This window comes from Eschrichtius robustus, chromosome 10, assembly GCF_028021215.1.
Source record: "Eschrichtius robustus isolate mEscRob2 chromosome 10, mEscRob2.pri, whole genome shotgun sequence".
Classification (NCBI taxonomy): domain Eukaryota; kingdom Metazoa; phylum Chordata; class Mammalia; order Artiodactyla; family Eschrichtiidae; genus Eschrichtius; species Eschrichtius robustus.
The window spans coordinates 33,246,602-33,272,260 of NC_090833.1; the positions used below are offsets into that span (position 1 = coordinate 33,246,602).

The following is a 25,659-nucleotide window of genomic DNA, read 5'->3' on the forward strand; positions in this document are numbered from 1 at the left end:
CACATGCTCACCACTGAACCAACCGCTACAGTTGTGTTAACTGACTTAGATCCATGAGTTTTGCTGGAGTCATACAGACCACAGAGACTAAGAGGGGAAGGGGTGGATCCTGAAGAAATACTGGGGCTCTTGCCAGAGTAAAGGGAAGTAGAGGTCAGGGAGACAAACCACATCTTTCCAGCTTTGTGGACAGCAGGGGAGAAAGAATAGCAGGTTGGGGAAAGAAAAGATGATGAGCCCAGGTTAGAACGTGTTGTTTTTTCAGGGTGGATGGGACAACCAGAGGGAAGTGCTCAGTGGGCAGCAGGTTGGGAGAGACCCAGGCTGGGGGGAGATCTGCGAGTTGCCAGTGTGTACATGGCAAGAGAGAGGCTTAAGAGGGCGAGTAATGCCATGGGCTTTGGAAACCATTCTGGGCTCCCTGTCTCAGGAACAGCACATCCAGTCTAGTGAACGTCTCTTCCTTCCTTTGCTCCTCAGGATTTGGTGGTGGGACAGCCCCTGCAGCCCTGAGGCAGGCAATGCCCCAGCTTCCATCTTACAGCTCTAGCTCTTTCTTCTTGTCTTAGATGCTTTGCACCTTCCTCTCCCTTAGTTGATATTAGGACCTGAATATATTTGACAGTGATCTGAGCTATGGATACAGCAAAGGCAAGAGATCGAAGCCAGGTCTTGGTGCCAGGCCATGATGTGACAGAGCCAGGACCCTTTAGGGCTGACGAGCATGTGCTGGGAATGACACAGGCCAGCACTTCACTAGAGACAGAAGGACAAGCAACTCCAAATGGGGATGACGTCGATGACTTCTCCCACCTCTCCTGGTAATGTTCTCCCATGCCCTCATGCAGTGGGACTTATGACAGCACCAAATAAGGGAGGTTTGTGAAATGTTGCAACAGGAGGAGGGGACTCGGTGGCCACATAAGTCTTGTGGTATGGCCTGTCTCTGTGTCCTGGTGGCTTCCCAAGGATAATAAATGTCACTAGTGTCACTGCCAGCCAGTGTGTTCTCTAACTGCATTATTTTTTACCTGGTAGTTCCTGGGACACAACTATTGAAAAAAGTCCTGCCAAAGTGTGCCTACCAGATTTCCGTTCTTCCCTCCTTCCTCACCATCAAAACCTTGAGTTTGTTTAGGATGGCAAAGTGCCAACCAAAAAGCCCACAGTTGCCGGCCTCCTGTTCAATGAAGGGGTGACAGGACACAGGACTGGACGGAGACTGTGTGAATGTGGATATTACTCCACAAACATGTGCTCTCCTCTGCCACTGCGGATGGAGGGTGAGTACTCACCCACTGATGTTGGACTTAGCTCCATGACTTCCTTTGGAGTGTTTGCAGAAGGAATAAGCAGAAACCTTAAATTTGCTTGCGCAGTTTGGCTTGCTTGCTCTGATGACTCGCCATGAGAAGAATCCTCCCTGGCTCATCTCTGCTTGTTCAGCCTGGGTTCCAGAACTAGTGCACTTGGAACCGACCTAGACCAAGACCGGCTGGCCCAAGTCTGGAGTGCTGCCCAGCTGAGCCTGGCCAGCTGAGTTTGGGGGTGGTTGTTACAGAGCGTTACTGTGGCAATAACTGACTAATACAGAAACAGGAAGGCTCTTCTGGGAAAGCTCTTTAATGGGGGACAGACTCAGTTAGCAGGTCTTTTGCTCTTTACCCTTCTCATTCTCCTTGAATGACGACCAGCTAAATGCTTGGTGGGGGGTGGGGGAGCATATTACAACTACAGGGTGACAGGCACATGCTAAGCATGGCTGAATGGGAATACAGAATGAGCACCATCCCTAATAGCACCACAAAGCCACCAAATCAGCCCTGAAATGCCTAACTCTGGACGTCCTCTTATGTAACAAAAATAAAGCCTTGAATTTGATTAAGCCACTGGTTTTCAGGTTTCTGATACTTGCAGCTGAATACAGTTCCTAACTGATGGACACAGGTAACCGTTGGCATTGAAGCCACATCTGTGTTTGAGATCTCTGGGGGAGAGCATAAAGGGTCCCCTAGGATCCTGGGGAATGTGGCTCAAGGATGTTAGAAAGGAAGCCCACAGAAGTCTGGGTTGAGTGGAGAACTAAGAGATGTGGTAGCCAGGAGCCTACATGAAGAGGAGGAGAAAATGCCAGGAGACAGGGGTGGACCAGGCCAAATGCAACGGTGAGATGCAGAAACATGAGGAAGAAAACTTATCAATGGATTTAGCAAACAAGAGGTCCTGGACCTTGGCAGGGGTGGTTCAGTGCAGCGCTGTGGACAGAAGCCAAACCACAGAATGTGATAGAAATCTGCAGCTCTGGGGGATGGACGCTCAAGGGAGGGTGATGCAATGGGAGGAAGCTGCCCCTCGGCCAGCTGCAGTCTTGTCCTGACTGCAAAGACCATTTTTCCTCATTGCCTCCAGGATGACCTCTAAACTCCTCCACTTGGCATCCAAGCCCCCCACAAGACGTGGACCCTGCCAGGACCTGGCCTCACCTCCCAGCCTCTCTTCCTCACATTCCAGTAACACCACTGCCCACCATTCATGGCCAGGCTGCCCTCCCCTTGGACCACCTTCCCCCTACCTATCCACAGGCTGCTCAGCCTTTCAAGATGGCACAGATGTCACCCCTCTCTGAGGAAGACGAGATCAGCCCTTTCTTCAGGCTCTTCCCATCTCTATTTCCACCTTGAATCATAATCTCCTGGGTCCAGGTGGGAACAGGGTCTGTGTTGTCTGGCACTTGTACGGGGCCAGTAGCCTTGGTGAGTGTCATCAGGGGCCGGTGACAGTCTGCCCTCCATGAAGTTCCCAGGTCAGGGAGACCATGCGGGCATCTTCAAGTCCACATCTGTCCCTTCTACTCCCACAGAGAGGGCTTTCGAGAGCTCAGGAAGGAAGCAGAACAATTAGCAGGGAAGCCTGAGGGCTTTCTTCCCTTCCTTCTCCTCTCTGAAGCCTTCCCAGAGGGCAGCTGCTTCCTCCCTCTCTTTTTAGAACAAGATGACATGATTGTGACCAAATTTAGAAAACAACCAAAAATTACAATAAAATACAACCCATATTTTAAAATCCACTTTGACAGCTCCACGCCGCTAAAAGGAATGTCTCTTCTGAGGGCAGCAGCAGGAGCAACGGCAAGGCAGGCTGCCACGTCATGGGCTGGGAGGCTGGTGGGGGGAAGGGGGCCCTTCGCACCAAAGACAGACCTACCATATCAACCACCGGCTGGGATGATGAGACCCCAGGGGAAGGGCAGGGCCAGGCATGGGGCAGAGGGGTCCAAATTCAAGGGAGCATCTTCTTGGCTTCTTGTTTCTGCCAACAGCTGGAAAGGAAGGATGTTCTAGAAGCCATCTCAGAGACCAACCACGGTGGATGGACCCCTCCTTAGCACGATGCTACTTTTAGCGCATTGTTCTGTGTTTTGTGGGGAACAGAGGGAAACCCAGGTAACCAAACAGTGTCACCCACCTCATATAATAATAATAGCAACCAGGTACTGGGTGAGTACTATGTGCCAGGCACTGTGCTAGGAGGGCTTTCTTTTCCTTTTTTTTAAATCATTGCTAGGAATTCTACATGAGTCATGTTGCATCAGAGAGATTATCACAAGAGAAAAAAAAAAAAAAAGATCTTTGTGGGCCAGAATCAAGGAGATAAATTTGTCAGGAACAAATGTAAAGGTGTGATTTGCAAGTCTGGCATTCAAGAGGCAGTTTTAGTAAGGCTGCATTAATAAAGATAAAAAGGCCAGATTAAGGGAGGTGATAATCTCACTGAACTCAGTTCCCATCAGTTCAAATGGGACCCATTCTCTCTGACCCTCAGTTTCTTCCTCTATAAATTGAAGCTAGAAAATACCTCCTTTGTAAGACTGTCGTGAAGATTAAACAATGTATGAAAATATTAGTTCAGTGCCTTTTAAGTAGCACACTCTTAATAAATGGCAATGACCATAACTATTAAAAACCTTGGCATTTAAAATGGAGTTGTGGTTTTCTCCTAGAGGAGGGAAGAATCTGGGGGCGCATATTGTTGTCACACATCTACACCCCTGTTATAGGCAGAGGAAGGAGACTAATTCTGCATTTCCCCAAAGGACAGAACCATGTTCATTTGGCAAAAGCTAATATTGAGCCAATTCCAGCCAAATAAAAGGAATTGTAACAATGAAAAAAGACTGGAAGGAAATGCTTCCAAATGGTGCTGTCATTGGGTTGTGAGAACTTAAGTGATTTCTTTATATTCTTGCAGTTTCCAAATTTTCAGCTGAGCATATATATTTTTTAATAATCTGGAAAAAATAAAGTGTTTAAAAAAAAAAAAGAAGATGGGACTTCCCTGGTGGCGCAGTGGTTGAGACTCCGTGCTCCCAATGCAGGGGTCCTGGGTTTGATCCCTGGCTGGGGAACTAGATCCCATGCACATGCCGCAACTAAGAGTTTGCATGCCACAACTAAGGAGCCAGTGAGCCGCAACTAAGGAGCCCTTGAGCCACAACTAAGGAGCCTGCCTGCCGCAACTAAGACCCAGCACCACCAAATAAATAAATAAATAAATATTTAAAAATTTTTAAAAAAGAGAGACATGTCAGGAATGCTGTAGTAGAAGTGGGAGACCAGACTTGATTCGAGATTCTGCCAAATGTGAATCTCATTTCCAAGCTTCAGAAAACTGAAATCTGGGACTTCCCCAGCGGTCCAGTGGTTATGACTCCACACTTCCAATGCAGGGGGCACAGGTTCGATCCCTGGTCGGGGAACTAAGATCCCACGTGCCCTGAGGCATGGCCAAATAAAATAAATAAATAATAGCTGTAATATTAAAAAAAAACTGCATTAAAAAAAAACTGAAATTCATTCCCAATACAGGCAATGCAGTAGGAGGGCATCCTGCCCTCACCCTCAGAGGACAGGGAACAGGCACCTGACAAAGTACCACTTCCAGCTCCAGAAGCACAGGGACCGACTGCTCCAACAGAAGGTGTCACCCAGGGTCTCAGCAGCCCGTGAAGTGGGGAGGGAGCTTTCCCCCCAGCATTAGGGTGAGCCTGGTCTCCTCACTGGGCAACTTACCATCAGAGTGTGGCAGAGTTAAGTCTTCCCTCAACTTCTGATTAAGAAAACAACCTTGGGCTGGATTCTAAAAGGCAGCAGTGAGAGGCAGGGGTGGGTGATGAGACAGATGTTGGTACCGGCAGCAGCAGATGTGGCTTCTGGGTCCAGCCTTGTCTCCCCTCCATGTGTGATGCTGGGTAAGCCCCTTCCCTCTCTGGGCCTTGGGGTCCCCATCTGTAGTTTCAAGAGGTTGGACAGAATGAGTTCTAAGCTGTTTTACAGCTCGGAATCAGCAGCTGGAAGCCACAGGCCCTTGGCCATACTTTCTCAAAGTCTCCATGGCCCAATGGACCTCGGAAGTCTTTCAACCCCACTGTTCTACCCCTGCCCTTAATGAAGCCACATCTGGAGTATATCTCCTCTGATCCCTGTTTTGTACAGTTCCTCACAGCTGGATCCCCATAAATCAATTTGTTTTGCAGACAAGTTCCCAGAACTGTCCAGAATCCCACCCAGAAAAGGCAGTTTTATTTTGCCTCAGTTTATGGTTCCAAAAGGAGTGAGCTGGGCCTAGTCTACCTCGGGACAAGCTCCCCGAGTCTTCCAAATCCCGTGGCCTGCTAGGGTTTTGCAGAGAGGCTGAGGCTATTGCTCCTGTCCCCCACCCGCAGGCACAGAGGATGAACTGGCCTGGTGGCCCCCTTCTTGGTCCCTCTCGAGGAGCAGTGCCCCCACTTCATGGCAAAAAGATTGGACTGAAGTGACCCCCAACCCCCTGCTGCTCTTGGGTTCAAAGTTTTCCCAGAGATGAACTAGTTATGAGAGGAGAATGGTTAAAAAGCTAATTTCCTTGAGGATGGAGAGGGAAGGAGGACTAGGAACCACTAAGGACTCCTGCTTGTTTGTTCTGCCATAAGGCACTGAATCCAGGACTGCTATGAAGAGCAAACATTCTGCGGGCGGGAGTTGAGATACGTGTTTTTTCTGACAGCTGCTCTGGTCCTCGGGATATCTCTGGGATCAAGCAACAGAGAATCTGTGGTCAGGAAATGGTCCCTGAGCCCCTATTCTGCTGGGTGCCCTGAGCCTGCCTCATCTCATTTAATCCTCACAACCCCTTAGAGTTAGCTCCTAGCACTGCCTCTATTTTACAGATGAGGAACTGTGGCTCAGAGAGGTTAAGTAACTTGCCCAAAGTCACAAAGCTGGCAAGTTCACCAGACCAAATTTATATCCAGGTCTGTCCTACCACATATCCCAACGTCTTTTAAATCTACCCTGCCAAATAAAGCCAAACCTAGGCCCCTAATTGTTTCCCTACTAACAAGACTTTGAGCCCAGACTCCATTTGGGAGAATTTTTAAAGATAATTTTCAACAAATATACTTAGCTTAAGTACATGTACTTAGCTTAAAAAGCCTAATAGTACTCAAGGTTTATAATAAAATAAGCAGTCCCCTGTCCCACCCCTCCCCAACCCTCCCCAGATCTGGCTCTCAAGAGAGCCCCTCCTCTCAACATTTTCAGCAATTTCTTCCAGTATTTGCCTCAGAACTTCAAATAACACATTAGCCCTGCTTTCTCACGATTTTTCAGTTTTAGACCATTATTACTGACTTCCTATTATGGAAAATGAAGTTTCTCTTATACCATTTCTCTCGCTCTTGCTGTCCCACCCTACAGCCCACTAATGTCATTTCACTGCCCTCAGAGCATTTGGGGGATCCTGAGCTAGACGAGACTTCTCTGCAGGGATGGGGAATGGAGTCTTGACCTTCGGTTAAATGCAGAAAATTTAATGCAAGCTTCTATCTTTACTCCCTCACAGAACTCCAGTGAAAACCACATTCCATGATGTTTTGAAGAAGGGAGGGCTGACAGCCTGGAGGAGAGAAGATTGAGACACATATCCTCTCTCCTTGAATCTCTGAGGGGCAGAGAGAGCACACATGCTGGGTGGCCTCCAAGCGGGGGGTCCAGAGCAATAAGGAGGCTACAGAGAGACAGATTTCAGCCTCATAAGAAGTTGTCCAAGAACACAACAGATGACCTGTGAAGGGGGGAGCATCCCCCCACCAGCAGTGGGCAAGTTAGGGTTGGCTGGCCACTGCTGGGGACAAGGAGGGACTCCTGCTTAGGAGGGAGTTGAACACATGACTTGTAAAGTCCCTGCAAATTCTATAACCCAGTAACTTGCTTCCTTTTATAACAGTTGGCAGTCAGAATCCAGTGGCGCTGTGCACTCTTGAGTTAATAACCAGAGCTGCCCAATAGACACACCCATTGGGCAATTTCTTTTTAGGACACTGAAATAACCATCTTAACAGTCCGATGAGCAATCAGTTCCACTGACCCTTGCCTTGTAAAAGAAGGTTCGAGATGATTCACAGAGCAATCATGACATGGCAGATGGGACAGAACTCTCAGTCCCACGGGCTTTAAACCCTCCAAAGACAGCAAAGTGCTGGATGGGGCAACCGCAGGGGATCTGGCCACGGACTGTGGGCCTCCTTGGCTTTGCAGCAAGAATCTCAGAGGGGAAACTGAAGAAACACCCCCCACCCTCTTCTTGAATCCTGCCTTCCTACTCTTGCCTGGTTTTAAAGAGAAAGAGGGCAGAGTGTGGGTGTGGGCAAAACGGAGTCCACCAGGACAATGGCACCTGGAGGAGCAGGTCTGCGCCCCCAGCGGCTCTGAGCCTGGAGCTCTATGCCTGGCTCTGCTCCCTGACTTGGAACTTGCCCAGAGACATGACTCTGCTGTGACCCCTGCACTCTCCAAGCAGGACAGACTCTCATTAATTCTCGTGCCATGACCAGCAGTGTGCTGTAACTGGACTAAGAGTGAGGGGAGGGCTGTGGCCAGGGTGTACGAGCTGCCTGGCTTGGGCAAGTCGCCTCCCCTCCCCTCCAGGAGGTACCAGGTCCCAGCAGTTACAACTGAGCTCTGGAGTAAGACCATCTGGGTTCAATTCTAGCACTGCCACTGATTAGCTGTGTGACCTGAGACAAGTTCCCTACACTCTCTGAGCCTCAGTGTCCTCACCTTTAAATTGGGGATGGGCAGATGCTGATAATAAAAAGGAGACAGCAATCCTCACTCAGTTGACTTTATAGGAGCAAACAAAATAAAACTCTTGAAAACAAAACTCTAAAGTTGTGTATAAGTGTGAGAAATTTGGTGTACAGTGCATTAAATCTCACAAACATTAGGAGACTGTAAGAGGCCAGCATTTCCAACCCCACTTGCTAAATAAACATTGCGGCTATGATACAACAAACCATGTGGCAAAGTCTTTAGAACTTCTTATCAAGATAGGAAACTAATTTTCCTTTATAATTTAATGTAATACAGCAAAGCCAATATTTGAAGATACAATTTTTTATAAAAGGAGTACCAATTTAACACTTTAAGGAAAACACACCCAGGCCAAATTTAGAACACTGATTACTACATAGACTGACAGGTATTGACAAAGAAGACGCTGTCCCTAACTTGTTGTGTGATCTCAGGCAACCCCCTTCCCTCATGGGCCTCATTCCCACCTCCACCCATCAGCTACACTGGGCAAAGGATGATCTCTGGGTGCCTTCCAGGTCTGCATCCCATGGACCTGAGATTTGGAGGGTATTTTTAGATCAACAGACACGCCCGCAACTAAAGCATTGTGATATTTCCTGAGCTGACAACACCATCTAGTGTGTGTGTGAGAATAGACACCAGTGACCAGGCAACCAGGACCTGCATTCTTATTCTCGCTTGAACAATCTGCTACTCTAAATTTGATCCACAGAGCAGCAGCACCGGCACCATCCGCGTGCTTGTGAGAAATGCAGAATCTCCAGGCCGATCCCAGACCTACTGAACCTGAATCTACCTTTTAACAAGATGTCAAGTGATTCCCACGCACATTAAATTGTGAAAAGTACTGCTTTCATAGGAGGGGAAAAGGGAAGCTAGTTAGCGCAGGAAATTTCCCTTTAACACATATCCAGAATTGACCCATATAAATAAAACAAATCCTTCCCAACTCACATGTAAGGAGACTGTCATGCAATGAAGGTTCAGGTTCTTGGGAATTTTTACAAGTTTTCAAAAAGGAATCTTCTGGAATGGTAAGTAGGCATCTGATGAGATGGGCATCCCTGAACCAGAGTTTCAAAATGCACCTGCATTGTCTACATTGTTATTAATGTAATAATCATACTGATGTCTTTGTTTCCACAAATTCAACATGAACTTGACCACTCTGAGCTCCCAGAGGCCACCTCAGGTCCCAGCCACATGGCCCATCACAACATGGCAGCTGACTTCTTCAAAGCCAGCAGGAGAATCTCTCAGCAAGCGACCTCTAGAGGCTGAGGTTTGCAGTCCCACGACCTCAAGGAACTGAATTCTGCCAACAAACAGTGGGCTTGGAAGAAGAGACCAAGTCCCAGATGAGGTAGCTGCCCTGGCCAACACTTTGATTTCAGCCAGTGAGATCCAGAGCAGAGAACCCAGCTAAGCCATGTCCAGACTTATGACCTACAGGAACCACTATATTTGCCACTATATTTGAGGCAATCTATTACGCAGCAATAGAAAACTAATAAAGATTTTGGTAGCTGGGAGTGAGATGACACTGTAACAAATACCTCAAATGCAGGAGCAGCTTTAGAATTGGGCAGTAGGAGGAAGCTGGAGGAATTCTGCAGCACATAATAGAGAAAGCTTAAATTTCCTTAATTAAACAGACTGTTAGCAGAAATATAAATGTTGAGGATGCTGCTGGTGAAGGTTAAGAAGAAAGTGAGGAACATGTTATTAGAAAGTGGAAAAAGGAGATCCTTATTATATAGTGGCAGAAAGCTTAGCAAAATCGTCTCCAGCAGTTATGTAGAATTTTTAAGGGATGAACCTAGTTATATAGCTAAGGAGATTTCCAAGCCATGCTGAAGATGCTGCCTGGTTTCTTCTTGCTGCTTATGGTAAAGTGAAAGAGGAGAGAGATTATTCAGAGGGAAAACTGTCACATAAAAATTAAGTAGGACTGAATTATTTAGAAAATTTTCAGCCTCTCCAGATGGCAAAAGAGGCTAAAAATCAGAATGGCTACTGAAAATGTGGCATAGAGAAAAGACTGAGTGTGTGACTGTACAATCTTTTGTTAAAACCTCAGAAAGATCAACAGCTCAGAACGTTCAGTCACACAAAGGGCCCTTTTAAGAGATAAAGAGTGTGTGCATGTCATGGATCTTCTTGACTACACCAGGGGCATCCAGGAAGCTTAAGGTCATTATCACTCAGGCTTCTCAACAGGAGGTCAAGAGAGAAAAGGGATTTGTTTGAAAAGATCTAGTGGATGTGGCTTCTGTTTAATGGAGTGAAAAGCAGTGAATCCATGCAAGACCACAAAGTTCTTGAGAATTATCTAAGCAGAAATCCTACCAGCTTGGGGACTCTCCTGGTGGTCCAGTGGCTAAGACTCCATGATCCCAATGCAGGGGGCCCAGGTTTGATCCCTGATCAGGGAACTAGATCCCGCATGCCACAACTAAGACCCAGCACAGCCAAATAAATATATAAATAAATAAATACTAAAAAAAAAAAAAAAAAAAAAAAGAAAGAAAAGAAATCCTGCCAGCTTGGACTAAATGGGACAGAGAGAGAAAGAACAAAATGAAAAGAGGAGGTTGGACACCCAAAATTCTACTGGTGGGAAGCAGTCTCACAAAACTACTCAGCTGCAAACATGAAATAGTAAGGATGACAAGAAGGTGGAACCACGTGTCCAGAGCCAAAAGCCCCTGATGATTATTCCCAGGTCTTGAAATTGAATCAAGAAAAGTCAAACACTTACCTGATTTCAAAACAATTATGGACCCATGACTCATTTTGACTTTCACTTCCCCCTGTTTGAGCCAAAATATCTATAAACATTATCCTATGCCTTCCTACAACTGTATGTTGGGAGTATTGGGGTGGATAAATGGCCTCTTCAGTGTAACAGATGGAGAGCAACAGTGTCCTAGCAGCTGCATATACTGAAATGATACCCAGGAGCTGCACCTGTACCTGGACCTGATTTAGATTTTGGACTTTTAGCTGATGAGATCTAGATTTAGATGATCTGATGAGATCTAGATTTAGATGATGAAAATTTAGACTTTAAACTCATGCTGTAATGAGATGAGACTCTTGGGAACCTTGGGAGGGAGTGAATGTATTTTGGGTGTAAGGGATGTGAATTATTGGGGATCAAAGGGGGACAGTGATAGGCAGAATTCTAAGTTGACCCCCCAAGATTCCTGCCTCCTGGTATACATGCCGAATATAATCCCCTCCCCTTGAGTGTGTGCAGGATCTGTGAATATGATGGCATATCACTCCAGAGAAGGAATTACCTGGATGTAATTAAGGTCCCTAATCAGTTGACTTCTGAGTTAACAGAAGGAAGATTATCCTGGGTCAACCTGACCAGATCAAATGAGAACTTAAAAGAGATAAGAATCAGCAACAGACACTCTCCTACTGGCCTTGAAGAAGAAAACTGTCATGTTGTGTAGAAGGCCATATGGCAGGGAATGGAAAATGGCCTTTTAGAGCTGAGGTCCTCAGTTCTACAGCCTCAAGAAATTGAATTCAGCCAACAATCAGTGAGATCACAGATGAGATCACAGCCGTGGTGGACACCTTGACTGAAGCCTTGGGAGACCCTGAGCAGAGAATCCAGTCAAGCCATGTGCAAGGGACTTCCCTGGTGGCACAGTGGTTAAGAATCTGCCTGCCAATGCAGGGGACATGGGTTCGAGCCCTAGTTCGGGAAGATGCCGTGGAGCAACTAAGCCCGTGCGCCACAACCACTGAGCCTGTGCTCTAGAGCCCGAAAGCCACAACTACTGAAGCCCGAGCACCTAGAGCCCATGCTCTGCAACAAGACAAGCCACCGCAATGAGAAGCCTACGCACCGCAATGAAGAGTAGCCCCTGCTCGCCGCGACTAGAGAAAGCCCGTGTGCGGCAACGAAGACCCAACACAGCCAAAAAAAAAAAAAAACCATGTGCAAACTTCTGACCTACAGGAATTGTAAGATAATATATTTAACGTTTTAAGCTGCTAAGTTACAAAGGCTTCAAAGCAGCTGTTAAAAATATATTCAAATAATTAAAGAAAACTATAATCAAAGAACTAAAGGAAAATATGCTAACAATGAGTCAATATATAGGAAATCTCAACAGAGAAACAGATACTACCAAAAAGAACCAAATGGATATTCAGAGTTGAAAAAAAATGACTACGAAAAATGACTACTGGAATAAAATGACTACATAGCTCAATAGTATGTTTGATTTGACAGAAGAAATCAGTGAATTTAAAGATAGATCATCAGAAATTATCCAATTTGAAGAACAGAGAAAGGGGCAGAAAAAATATGTGAAGAAATAATGGCTAAAACCTTCCCAAATTGATTTTTAAAACATTAAATTACATTTCAAGCTCAACGAACTCCAAGTACAATAAATACAAACCACATTTACACATATCTTACACTGCTGAAAGACAAAGAGAACATCTTAAAGGCAGCAACAGAAAAATGACTCATCCCATACAGGTAACAAAATGATTAATGGATGACCTCTCAGTCAAAACAATGGTGACACTATGGTAGTGTAATCCCAAATTCACAGTGCTGAAAGAAAACAAACCTTGTCAACTAGCATTCTATATCCAGCTAAACTATCTTTCCAAAAACTGAAAGCATAATAAAATCATTCCCAAATAAACAAAAGCTGAGAGAATTTATTGCTAACATATCTATCCTAGATGAAATACCAAAGAAAGGCCTTATGCTGAAAGAAAATTACACCAGAGGGTTACTCAGATTCACAGGAAGTAATGAAGAGCATGGAAAATGGTACATAGATGGGTAAATATAAGAGACTGTGTGTATATTGTATGTGCATATTTTTTCTTTTTCTCTTACTATTTAAAGCAAGACGTAAACCACCCTGTTACTGAGTTTATAACATATAGATATAACATATATGTCCCTAATAGCACAGGGGAGGACATAGGAGCTATACTGATACAAATTTGCTAAATTTTACTGGAATTAACTCAATACTAAGAATGAAGAAGATTGTAATAAATCCAGGAAGCATAATATAATCCCTTAGGGCAACTGCTAAAAAAGTAACTAAAAAGTATATCTGAGAACTTAACAGAGGACATTCTTATCCGTATCATGCAGATGAGGAAATGAGTGCTAGCAGGTGAAGCAACCTACCACAGCTGGGGCTGGCCCCCAGGATCCTGCCTTCACACAACAGGACTGGAGGCCAATCCACACCTTCCAGTGGGGCAGGTGGAGACCTGCCCAGGCTGAGACTCCTCATCCATTAGTGAAGGGAAGATTCCTCAAAATATTGTAAATTGCCTTACAGTCTGAAAATATCTTCCTGGACACCCTGAATATTTTTATTAGTTCTTCCATCCTAAAAATTACCACATAGAAACTGCCGGCGAGTGTAAGAGGGATGACTTCTCAAGCAAAGCTAATTACCGGCAGTGCTCGGTGAACACACCCAAAAATGCTTGTGTAGACTCCCAGCACTCATTATGAATTTGATCAGCATTAATTTTCTGTCTGCCTGAACTGTCTTCCTATACCCTGGGAGGGGCTGACACCCCTTCCATGGAGCTCAGACTGACACTACAGGAAGGGCGGGAGGAGGGGGCAGGGCAGGACTTCTTACCTCCATTACAGGCCGAGGGGGCATCTCACCTGCTTTATAAGTTACCACAATGGAGGAGGGAAGCTCTGGCCTCACAGCATATTACATTTACAGGAGAACTGAGCTGTGCTGGAAGGAGTTCATATCGTATTCCTGCCTGCTGAGGAGATATTTAATCCTGTAAAGATAAAATAACTAAATTATTTAATATTTATTTTTGAATAAACACCTACTGATGTTTACTGTGCTTCACATTTTATAAAGTGCATTTTTGAAAACAGAAATTTAATGAACCCATACTGTATGCCAGGGACTAAGCTAAGCCCTCACCTGCTCTATGTCATTTAATCCTCACAAGTGCCCCACAAGCTTGGTTTCATTATTCTCATTGCACAGGTGAAGAAACTGAAGTTCAGAGTGGTTAAGATGCATCAGATTGATCCAAGCCAGGTCAACTGGATTTGTTCCTGGCTAATTGTTAAACTGCATCCCTCAGAGGGGAATGTGTAAAAAAGAGCCTGAGACAAAATTTGATGCTTTTTAATCAACTGAAGACATGTGTCATCTCTCACATCTGACTGACTGCAAAAACAAAGATTGGCAATGTTCTTGCTTTTTTTAAAAAAATCACTCATATTGACTTCATCAAGTTGACAAGATCTCAGAAGTAGATCTGGGATCGTTCACAAATCAGAATTATGAAGAGAAACTGCGACAGCTGCTGCGGCACAAAATCTAACATGGATTGAAATGACCAAATATTATTAATGAACAAATCTGAAAACTGAACTTCACATACAGCATTACATTTCTCCCTGACACTAATGTGTGATAAAAATTAAAAATGATATCAAAATGTTTTAAAGTCATTGTGGTAATTACTAAAAGTAGCCAGCCATCCCATAGCTAGGCATTGTCAGAAGTCCACTCTGTGCAGTTGAAGTTTATATTAGCCCAGGACATCAAATTGTTCCCTTGAAGTTTCAGCTTTGGTGAGTGCTCTTTGACTAACATAAAGTTTTGACTATGACAGCAACACATAACCAAGTAGCATTCTTTATTAAATAAATCTAGATTATCTCAATGATCTGAAGGAATCAATATAATGTTCCAGTGTCCACCTATCTACAATGAGAAAAATCTAACCCAATGTTTGAGGTATGATCAATTTATGCAAAGTACATTGCATGAGTCTAACTTCCATGCAAACATCTTCATACCTGGGAATCCTTTCAAATACCAAAATAAAATATTTACCTTTTTGTTAAGGGGAATAAAAAGACATGACAGTAGAATATACATCTTGATAGAAAAATAGTTAAAGCTTTTAATTCTCTGAATACCTAGAGTTAACATTTTATGACTACCCTTTGAAAACAGGGTATTTGGGAACAATTTTAAAGTTTTCAAAATCAGTACAAAGCTTATTCACATTTTTATTAAAGCCAACATCACTTTCACAAATCACAAAATGATTTCCTTATGAAAAGAGGAGCAGCCAAGTTTTTGGTGTGTCTGTCTCTGTGCTTAGGTAAGTCTGTTAAACACGGAGTCCAGGGGCTCCCCCCATCTCCTCTAGATGGACTCCGTAGTACAGTGACATTTCATACCATGTGTTCCTTGAAGAACCATTTCTGATGATCTGAGTTGGTACAGTCTCGTAAGAGTGGTACAAAACTGTCGCTCAATTCCTTCCTCTCAGCCTGAACACATTTCTTGGACTGTACATGAAATAAAGAACCATCCTACAAAAGATAATAGACATTGGGTGTTGAAGATAATTATAAGCAATTCCTCAGAAAGTATCTTTTCCTTAAAATGTGTTGTTAAGTGCTCAGGGTGATTTTTATTATTTCAGAAATATTTATTGAGTAATGAGTGTCTGCAGGTATGAAGGCAGCCCATGACTGTCTGTGCATAGAGAGGGCCAGGCTTGTAGAAACGTATGTCATGCTTGTCTCTCCCCGGAGCTCTTCATGGGGTCCTTGACTCTACCGTCAGGGCCGATGGTGCCACCTGCTGGCCATTCTGGGATCGGTCAGACCCTATATCTCACCCTTACTGATGTTCTTTTCCTTCAGGGTAACCAGGACCAAAGATCCTTTATTAATCTCTTCCACTTCTCTTAGATCAACTAATTCCATCTCTGGTAGTCTCTTTCTCCTATGTATTTAAGTGGAGAATCAGGAAACTTGGCTTTAGTCCCAGCTCAGCCACAGACCAGCTGGGTGAGGGGACAGGTCACCAGAGAGGAAGCGGGTTCTGCAAAGTATGCCAATTCCCAAACCCCGAAGGACAATGACCCTCTCTAACGCCTCTCCCATTTCTTCTTTCCCCAACTGTTGCTGAGTTAACTCGGCAAGTCTCTCCCCAAGTTCTGGAGTTTATTTTCTTCCCTCCATCTCTCTCTGGTGTAAGCTGTACAGCCCCAAGGAACTTCATCATGGTTGAGCAGCAAAAGGGCAGAACAAGTGGCATACCTGTTCCAGGGAAACAGAACCCTTGGGAATAAAATTAGATGCAAAAGAATCTCAATAATATTAATCTGGAAAGCCCTTAAAGGTGCTCATAAGTTGCCTTTAGAATAATGTGAAAGTAAATAGTTAAAACTTCCCTCCTCCCACCCTTCTAAAGAAACTTGCTTAAATGGTCACTGAAATTAAAGATTTTTAAGGTAAAATTTTAACGACATTTCAAACCAATTTCATGATTTCTATCTTGCATTACTCTTCTTTGAGGGCTTACAATGGCTTCCAGTTGGAAGAAAGAAGGGAAGGACAAAACTTTTGGAGTTTACAAAAATATTTTTCCCTATTATTTTTTATATCACATAGACAGCACTATGGTGCCTGGCTTTTCCAGGAAACCTTCAAATTTCGTTGCTAATCATAACACTTTCTACAGGAAAGCATATTCCAACTTCTAATTATACTTAGAATTAATCCATTTATAAGTAGTATAGATGAATCTTTCTATCCCTGGGGCCAGGCTGGGAATGAAAGCTTTCCATTGAGATAAAAGTGAACTAATTCTTTCTTTTGAATTATTTTCTTTGGATTTATTCCCTCAAGTGCTTTTTTAGTGAGTCTTTGGAGATGACTGATGTATGAGTCCCACCACGGGCTTACTGCAAACATGGTAGAGGTAGTACCTTTCAGGCGTGAAATAACACCCAGTTCCAAATCAACAATGGCTCTTCTGATAGAGAACCAACTCCATCAGAGAGGTTTTCTTGGTTATTATACAAGTAACAGTTAATGTCTATAGAGCTTTACAGCTTCCAAAGACTCTTTCTGGCCATACATCTACTCCTCACTAGAGGCAGACAAGGGTCTGATTATTGTCCCCACTTCAGAGCTGGGAAAAATGAGACTTAGACAACGGGAGTGGCTTCTACTTGGATCTAACCTCATGCCCTTACACTCGGCAATTTGTTTCTCTCGTTTGAACCCCACATGATCTCTGAACGCATCGGGGACAGCGCCTCTTCCCATTCCAGCCAGTCGCAGCTCAAAGTGTAAGGAGGTCAGGAAGACTGAAAGGGAGTGGACAGTGAGGAAAGAAGGAAACTGCTATCGGTGCTGGATGCCATGGGACCCCTTGGGGTCACTGTGAAGTTCCTGGTCTCCTGTAGGGGCCACATCCCTGAGACTTGCTAGGGACTCGCTTTACTTCCAGACTCCCCTCTGCAGCCCATGGGACCAGGAGTGACAGCAAGGAAGGTGTGAGACAGCTCCCTTACCTCCTGCAAGATGAACTTCTGATCCTCTGGGGTGGCTCCCTCGCAAAGATGCATGATGAGAACATCCATTCCGGCCTCCACCGCCACGCAGCCTTCCGGCTGGTGGGTGTTATAGCGTATTTCATTCTGGGACGTGTACTCGAAAAACTAGAAACAGGGCGGCCAACATGTGCCAGTTACCCTCTGATGTGCAAAGAGGGAAGTCTTTAGAAAGAGGGATGAGAACCTGGGGTCACCAGGGCATGGGTGCTGGGATCCAGCTTTCTCCCCTCACCCACCAACACCAGCCTGTGTCCCCAGAGCACCACGTGCACCTCTGGAGGGGTGCTTAGTAAGCATGAATGGAGGGGCCCTTTCCCATGCCCTTCTCGTTTGCTAGATTGTGAGGGCGGGGCTGGTTCCTGGGTCACCCCACACCCGCTGTGCCTATCCCCGGGCTGTTGCAGAACGGCAGGAAAGAAGATGGACCGGTCCCAGCACTCAGGGGCTCTCTGTGACCTTGATCAGCCACTTCCTCTCCTTTTCTTCATTCCTTTCCTCCTTCTTCCCCCGAAATATAATGGAGGCAACCATGCCTTGGAGACTATAAAGTTCTGTGCACAAGCAGGCAACAGGACTGCTAACAGGAGGACTTGTTCTTCAGAGCAATGGTTTTCCTACCCTAGTGTGCCTAGGAAAAATGCTGATTCCAGGCCCCACTCCCAAAGAGGGAATGAGGATTCCTTCTCTGTGAGATGGGGCCTAGGAAGCTGCACTTTTACACTTGTAACAAGACACGCAGCCACCCATCCACCCTGATCCATCCCCTTGCTTCCAGGAGATTCTGACACAGGTGACTGTTCTTAGGCATATGGAGCACTGCTTCTCAAACAAATCTCCCTGAAAGCTGGTCAAGACAAGAGATGGGTTGGGGAGGGATGGGATGGGTCTGAGAATCTGCATTTCTAAGCTCTCAGGTGATGCTGATGGTACCAGGTGGGGACACCTTTGAGGAGTGCTATTCTAAAGGGGGTTGAAGAACCTGAAAATTTTAAGGTTGTAGGGGTCCGAATTATGAAAGCTTACTGTTGACCATAATACGGCATAATATTCAAACGGAATTGGGGTGACTCCAGGTTGGAGGAAAACTTGAACCCCTCGTCTCCAGTGTCTGACACCTTACTTAGGACAGCAAGGCTTTGAAGGTCCAGAACCAACGCTTTGCTCTCTTCTCCTGCATCCTCCCCTGGGCCCGCCCTGGCGGTTTTGCCTGCTTCCCGGGCCAGGGTCCTGTTATGGTCCTCAGAACTTCCAGGTCTTGCTCCCCTGCCCAGCTTGCAGTTCAGCACTTAACCCAGACAGATCTACCTGGGCCCTGACTGATGAAACTGCCCTAAAAACCGCTTTGCAATGTGGCACTACACATCAAATCCTATAATTTCATTTAAGAATTAATTCTAGAGAGACCTTCAAGATGGCGGAGGAGTAAGATGTGGCGATCACCTTCCTCCCCACAAATACATCAGAAATACATCTACATGTGGAACAACTCCTACAGAACACCTACTAAATGCTGGCAGAAGACCTCAGACCTCCCAAAAGGCAAGAAACTCCCCACGCACCTGGGTAGGGCAAAAGAAAAAAGAAAAAACAGAGACAAAAGAATAGGGACGGGGCCTGCACTTCTGGGAGGGAGCTGTGAAGGAGGAGAAGTTTCCATGCACTAGGAAGACCCTTTACTAGCGGAGACAGGGGTGGGGTGGGGGAGAAGCTTCGGAGCCACGGAGGAGAGCGCAGCAAGAGGGGTGCGGAGGGCAAAGTGGAGAGAATCCCGCACAGAGGATCGGTGCCGACCAGCACTCACCAGCCCGAGAGGCTTGTCTGCTCACCCGCCGGGGTGGGCGGGGGCTGGGAGCTGAGGCTCGGGCTTCGGAGGTCGGATGACAGGGAGAGGACTGGGGTTGGCTGCCTGAACACAGCCTGAAGGGGGCTAGTGCGTCACAGCTAGCCAGGAGGGAGTCCGGGAAAATGTCTGGAACTGCCTAAGAGGCAAGAGACCATTGTTTCGGGGTGTGCGAGGAGAGGGGATTCAGAGCACCACCTAAACGAGCTCCAGAGACGGGCGCGAGCCGTGGCTATCAGCGTGGACACCAGAGACGGGCATGAAACACTAAGGCTGCTGCTGCAGCCACCAAGAAGCCTGTGTGCAAGCACAGGTCACTCTCCACACCGCCCCTCCCGGGAGCCTGTGCAGCCCGCCTCTGCCAGGGTCCCGAGATCCAGGGACAACTTCCCCGGGAGAACACACAGCACGCCTCAGGCTGTTGCAACGTCATTCTGGCCTCTGTTGCCGCAGGCTCGCCCCGCATCCGTACCCCTCCCTCCCCCCGGCCTGAGTGAGCCAGAGTCCCCTAATCAGCTGCTCCTTTAACCCTGTCCTGTCTGAGCGAAGAACAGATGCCCTCAGGTGACCTACACACAGAGGCGGGGCCACATCCAAAGCTGAACCCCAGGAGCTGTGCGAACAAAGAGAAAGGGAAATTCCTCCCAGCAGCCTCAGGAGCAGCGGATTAAATCTCCACAATCAACTTGATGTACCCTGCATCTCTGGAATACCTGAATACACACAAATCATCCCAAAATTGAGGGGGGTGAACTTTGGGAGCAACTGTAGACTTCGGGTTTGCTTTCTGCATCTAATTTGTTTCTGGTTTTATGTTTATCTTAGTTTAGTATTTAGAGTTTAGTATCATTGGTAGATTTGTTTATTGATTTGGTTGCTCTCTTCCTTTTTTTTTTTAATATATAGATATATATATATTTTTTCCTTTTTCTCTTTTTGTGAGTGTATATGTGTATGCTTCTTTGTGTGATATTGTCTATACAGCTTTGCTTTTACCATTTGTCCTAAGGTTCTGTCTCTCCGTTTTTTGTTTCTTGGTTTTTTTTGTAGAGTTTTTAGCGCTTGTTATCATTGGTGGATTTGTTTTTTGGTTTGGTTGCTCTCTTCTTTCTTTCTTTTTTTAAATTACTCTTTAATTTTTTTATTTTTAATAATTTTTTTTATTTTTTATTTTAATAACTTTTTATTTTATCTTATTTTATTTTTTTCTTTCTTTCTTTCTTTTTTTCTCCCTTTTCTTCTGAGCCGTGTGGCTGACAGGGTCTTGGGGCTCCGGCCAGGTGTCAGGCCTGTGCCTCTGAGGTGGGAGAGTCGAGTTCAGGACACTGGTCCACCAGAGACCTCCCAGCTCCACGTAAAATCAAACAACGAAAACTTCCCAGAGATCTCCATCTCAACGCCAAGACCCAGCTCCACTCAACGACCAGCAAGCTACAGTGCTGGACACCCCATGCCAAACAACTAGCAAGACAGGAACACAACCCCACCCATTAGCAGAGAGGCTGCCTAAAATCATAATAAGGTCACAGACACCCCAAAACACACCACCGGATGTGGTCCCGCCCACCAGAAAGACAAGATCCAGCCTCATCCTCCAGAACACAGGCACCAGTCCCCTCCACCAGGAAGCCTACACAAGCCACTGAACCAACCTTAGCCACTGGGGGCAGACACCAAAAACAACAGGAACTATGGACCTGTAGCCTGCGAAAAGGAGACCCCAAACACAGCAAGTTAAGCAAAATGAGAAGACAGAGAAACACACAGCAGATGAAGGAGCAAGGTAAAAACCCACCAGACCTAACAAATGAAGAGGCAACAGGCAGTCTACTTTCCTGAAAAAACTTTCAAGAAGAAAGTTTTTCTACCTGAAAAATAATTCAGAGTAATGATAGTAAAGATGATCCAAAATCGTGGAAACAGAATGGAGAAAATACAAGAAACAAATACTGTATGCTAACACATATATATGGGAAAAAAATGGTTCTGAAGAACCTAGGGGCAGGACAGGAATAAAGACACAAATGTAGAGAATGGACTTGAGGACATGGGGAGGGGGGAGGGTAAGCTAGTGGGAAGCAGCCACATAGCTCAGGGAGATCAGCTCAGTACCTTGTGACCACCTAGAGGGGTGGGATAGGAAGGGTGGGAGGGAGACGCAAGAGGGAGGAGATATGGGGATATATGTATATGTATAGCTGATTCACTTTGTTGTAAAGCAGAAACTAACACACCATTGTAAAGCAATTATACTCCAATAAAGATGTAAAGAAAAGAAGAATTAATTGAGTAAGTCATCTGAAATGCAGATCTGTTGGTGTTTTTTCCCTCTTTTTTTTTTTCTGACCAAAGATGTCAGTGGCAGGGTTATTTATAGTCACAAAAACAGAGAGGGAGGGAATCAGTTACCTCAACAGTAATTAATATAGCCACACAAAGGAATATCAAGGGGCCGTTAGGAATGATATTCTCAAAGGGTGTCTAACAACACAAGTAAAGTATGATTAAGTAATGGAAATAAGAGACTATAAAACATGTAGACATTATAACAACTATTTAAAATACATAATACCAAGGTCATGCATTAAAAGACATGGGGGGACTTCCCTGGTGTTACAGAGGTTAAGAATCCACCTGCCAATGCAGGGGACATGGGTTCAAGCCCTGGTCCAGGAAGATCCCACATGCTGTGGAGCAACTAAGCCCGTGTGCCACAACTACTGAGCCTGCGCTCTAGAGCCCGTGAGCCACAACTACTGAGCCCGCGTGCCACAACTACTGAGCCCGTGCGCCTAGAGCCCGTGCTCCGAACAAGAGAAGCCACCGCAATGAGAAGCCCGCGCACCGCAATGAAGAGTAGCTCCTGCTCACCGCAACTAGAGAAAGCCTGCGCACAGCAACAAAGACCCAGCGCAGCTAAAAATAAATAAATTAATTTAAAAAAAAAAAGACATGGGAAGTAAATATATCTTAATTATAATGGTGGTCGCTCTGGGTCCTGTCATTTACTACTTGCTTCTACTTTTTATATTTCCCAAATGTTCTGTGATGAGTATATATTACCTTTATAATAAAAAAAGTCGCATATTTAATGATTTAAAAACACACAGATTTCCCCTCATCTCCCTCTTTAAAGGCCCACACCAATGATCCCTTGAGCACTGAGCGTCCCATTGTCCATTGTCCCAGAGCTTGAGAATGTCAATCTATTAAAGAAGCAGCACCTACCTGGTTCTGACCCATCCCATGACAGTGGTACAGAATGACCTGATGTCCTGTGATCTGGTGTTCATTGGGAGGGTTATAGTCAAAGCAGTAATCTTTTAGTCCTTTGTTCTGGAGCTAAACAAAACATAAAGGCGTTTTAGTCCAGATTCCACCTAAGGCTGTGAGGGTGAGTAAATGGAGTAAGAGGAGTGGCTGCCTCAAGAACTGAACTCATTGCTAAGAGCCCCTGCCATTTCTAGTTTTAAAAGTGTTTTCCCATTCTATACCACAGGCAGGAATCATAACCTCCATTTTAAGAGGATACACCTGAGGAGCAGAGAGATGAACTCTTTATGGCCTGAGAGCTCATACCACTTCATGTCTCATTAGTGCAGCCTTATTGCTGCACTAGGCCAAACACAGCTGGATTGTCACCTTGCGTATGTACCAAGGAGCTCCTGCTATTGCGCATCTGCAAAGGACATCCCAATTGAGAGACTCGGCATTCCACAGATCAGAAGTCCATCATTGTAGATTACAGGAACAGCATAATACAGAGCCAATGATTCACACACAAAGTCACACAACAGGTAAGCGGAGATACCTGAATCTTGAATCCAGGACCTCAGACTCCAAGTCCAGTACTCTCTCCATCACTCAACATTGCCTAATCTAATGTCATCTCTAAGGTACTTTTGGATCTAAATCCCTTTAATCATTCTAAGAGCAAAAAACCATGGGAGGTTCCATGCTCCCTCCTCCCTTCCAGGAGCCTCCAGAGAAAGACTCAAACATCTTGCAAATCCCTTTCTGGAGAGTTTAAAGAACCTTCTTCTGAACCCCACTCTTGCCCTGGCCCTTGTCCACCTTTGACTAGCCTGGTCCTGAGGATAAGACTCAGCCATATAGAAAGAAGAATCCACAATCCACTAGCTCATAAAACACAGACCAGCATGTTCTTGATGTCCCTTTGCTTGTGAAGGAACCTGGGAACAGGAGATGTGAATAATCAGAGCATCTTATATTTAGAAGAACTCAAATGTCATTAAGCCAAGTTGTCCCCACTCTTGACCACCAAAGAACCTCAACCTCAAATGAGCTCTCTATGTTCAAAAGATGTGGTCTACCAAAGAAACTACAAAAAAAACTAAAAAAGAAGAAAATAAAGGAGAAACCCCTAAAGATTAAAACAGATTGATTAAGCTAACTATATCAAGTTGGTGATAGACATAGAGAATGATTTTGAATGACTTTAGAGCATAGTATGTTTGACTACACCTCCTTAGTGAAATATATTTTATAAATAAATAGAGCTGCAAGAAATCTTAAATCTCATTCAGTATCACACTGTCAGTGGGAGGGTGGAGCAGAGAAGAGGGAAAGCAAGAGAGGCAAAATCTTGGTAATTGTAGAATCTCAGGGACAGGGTTCATTACACCACTCTCTCTGCATTTCCGTATGTTTGAACATTTTCATAATGCTAACTGAAATGAACACACCAATACCCTGCTTTGTATTTATCAAGACTTCCAGAATGGAACACAGCTCTTCTGATGAACACAACACAGAAGAGGAGGCCTCCCCAAGTTGGTGAAGTTTCAAGCAAAAGCCAAAGGTGCTGGACATTTTAGTTGACCTCATCCCAACAACATTTCTTTTAGGTTTTTTGAAATAACACAAGTGACTCTCCTTCCCTACTACTGCTTTTGTGGATCCCTGAGTTGGGAATTAGTAACTGGTCCAGTTATTGAGACTTGAAGTCATGTGATAGGAGATAGTATAAAAAAAATAGGACTTGGGAACACCAAGTTCCCAAGCCTCAGTTTCCATCTGTAAACTAGGAGGCTGTACTCACCAATTCTGAGATGCTTCCAGTGCTGAGATTCTGGACCTGAGGCCCAGAGACTCAAGGGGAGAAGGAAGGACAGTGGATGAAAAGGGGGGAGGGGTGTGGGAGAGGCCAGCTGTCGCCATGAAGGGGTCTTTCTTTCACAGGGTTCGTCAATCAGACCTGGAGGCCAGGAGCACCCTGCCCAGCATGGGCCCACCTCGCTCACCATCCCGAAGAAGCCAGGCCTGTCCTCAGGCACGTGCAGTTCTGGATACACGGTATTCAAGAACCACTTGAAGTCCTTACACTGGAGCTTTGCACGGAGCTGCCTCCTCTCTGTCACATCCCCAAAGGGTTCCTGAGAAAATGACAAAACGGTGAGCCCCTGCAGGCCACGGTGCTTCCTATCAAAGCCCCTCTCTCACTCACTCAGTAAGCTTTTATTGAGCACCTATTGTGTGCGTAGCCTGCACGGGGCACAGAGGATAAGGAACGGCCTCAGACATAGTTGCAGCACCTTAGTAGGAGAGACTGCTGCACAAACAATGACACCCCCAGGTGCTCTCACTGCAGGGAGGTGTGGCCAGGTACAGGAAGGAAGAACACAAAGCACCTGCAGATGGGACAGGGAGCTGAATTCTGGGGCTGCACCAGCATCCCTGGCCCCATGTGTCATCCATGAGCGTGTGATCACAGACCAGGAACAAGTCAGTAGCACACGTATGCCATAATGTTCTGATTCACCACAGATACCTGAACACTCACTTCCAAACATAGGTAAGTATTCTAGAGGTAATTATGAATGAAAACCTTATATGCCCCATCTATTGAAGTCTAAATATATTCTTCGGATAGTAAGAGCAAAATGCTGCAATAATAAGTACTTGTAGAAGTTTAGTTTTATGGACAAAACCATGATTAAGAACTTTTGAATAATTAAATAAAGCAAGCATTTATTTAGCACAGCAAATGTGCAACCACAAGAGCAATGCTGAGTGCAAAGATATGACTGTCCCTGCATTATGACGTTCAACTATTAAAATTTGACAAGTTAAACATTTAACAAAATGGTAATGATAAGGAAAAACATTTGAATAAAATTTCAAATTTCTCCTTATTTCCCAGAAGTTCATTCTTTGACGAGAGTCACTATGCCCTCATCTTCAACCAAATATCCATTTCAACACATGGCCACTGGTCATTCAGACAAAAGGTGCGTGCAGTGCCCCTCT

The 25,659-nt window shown here is 45.2% G+C and overlaps 1 protein-coding gene across 1 annotated transcript in view; it reads right to left on the reverse strand.

The window, feature by feature from the left end:
• Positions 1–14,884: 14,884 nt before the first annotated feature.
• The window catches only part of GALNT12 (polypeptide N-acetylgalactosaminyltransferase 12), a 38,503-nt gene continuing 27,728 nt past the window's right edge, over positions 14,885–25,659 (reverse strand). Inside the window, exons 7-10 of the mRNA XM_068552359.1 lie at positions 24,654–24,785; positions 22,618–22,731; positions 17,508–17,654; positions 14,885–15,510 (exon numbers count right to left, since the gene is read on the reverse strand). Coding sequence (XP_068408460.1) covers positions 15,370–15,510; positions 17,508–17,654; positions 22,618–22,731; positions 24,654–24,785 — 534 coding nt within the window. The 3' untranslated portion in view covers positions 14,885–15,369. The remainder of the gene's footprint in view (positions 15,511–17,507; positions 17,655–22,617; positions 22,732–24,653; positions 24,786–25,659) is intronic.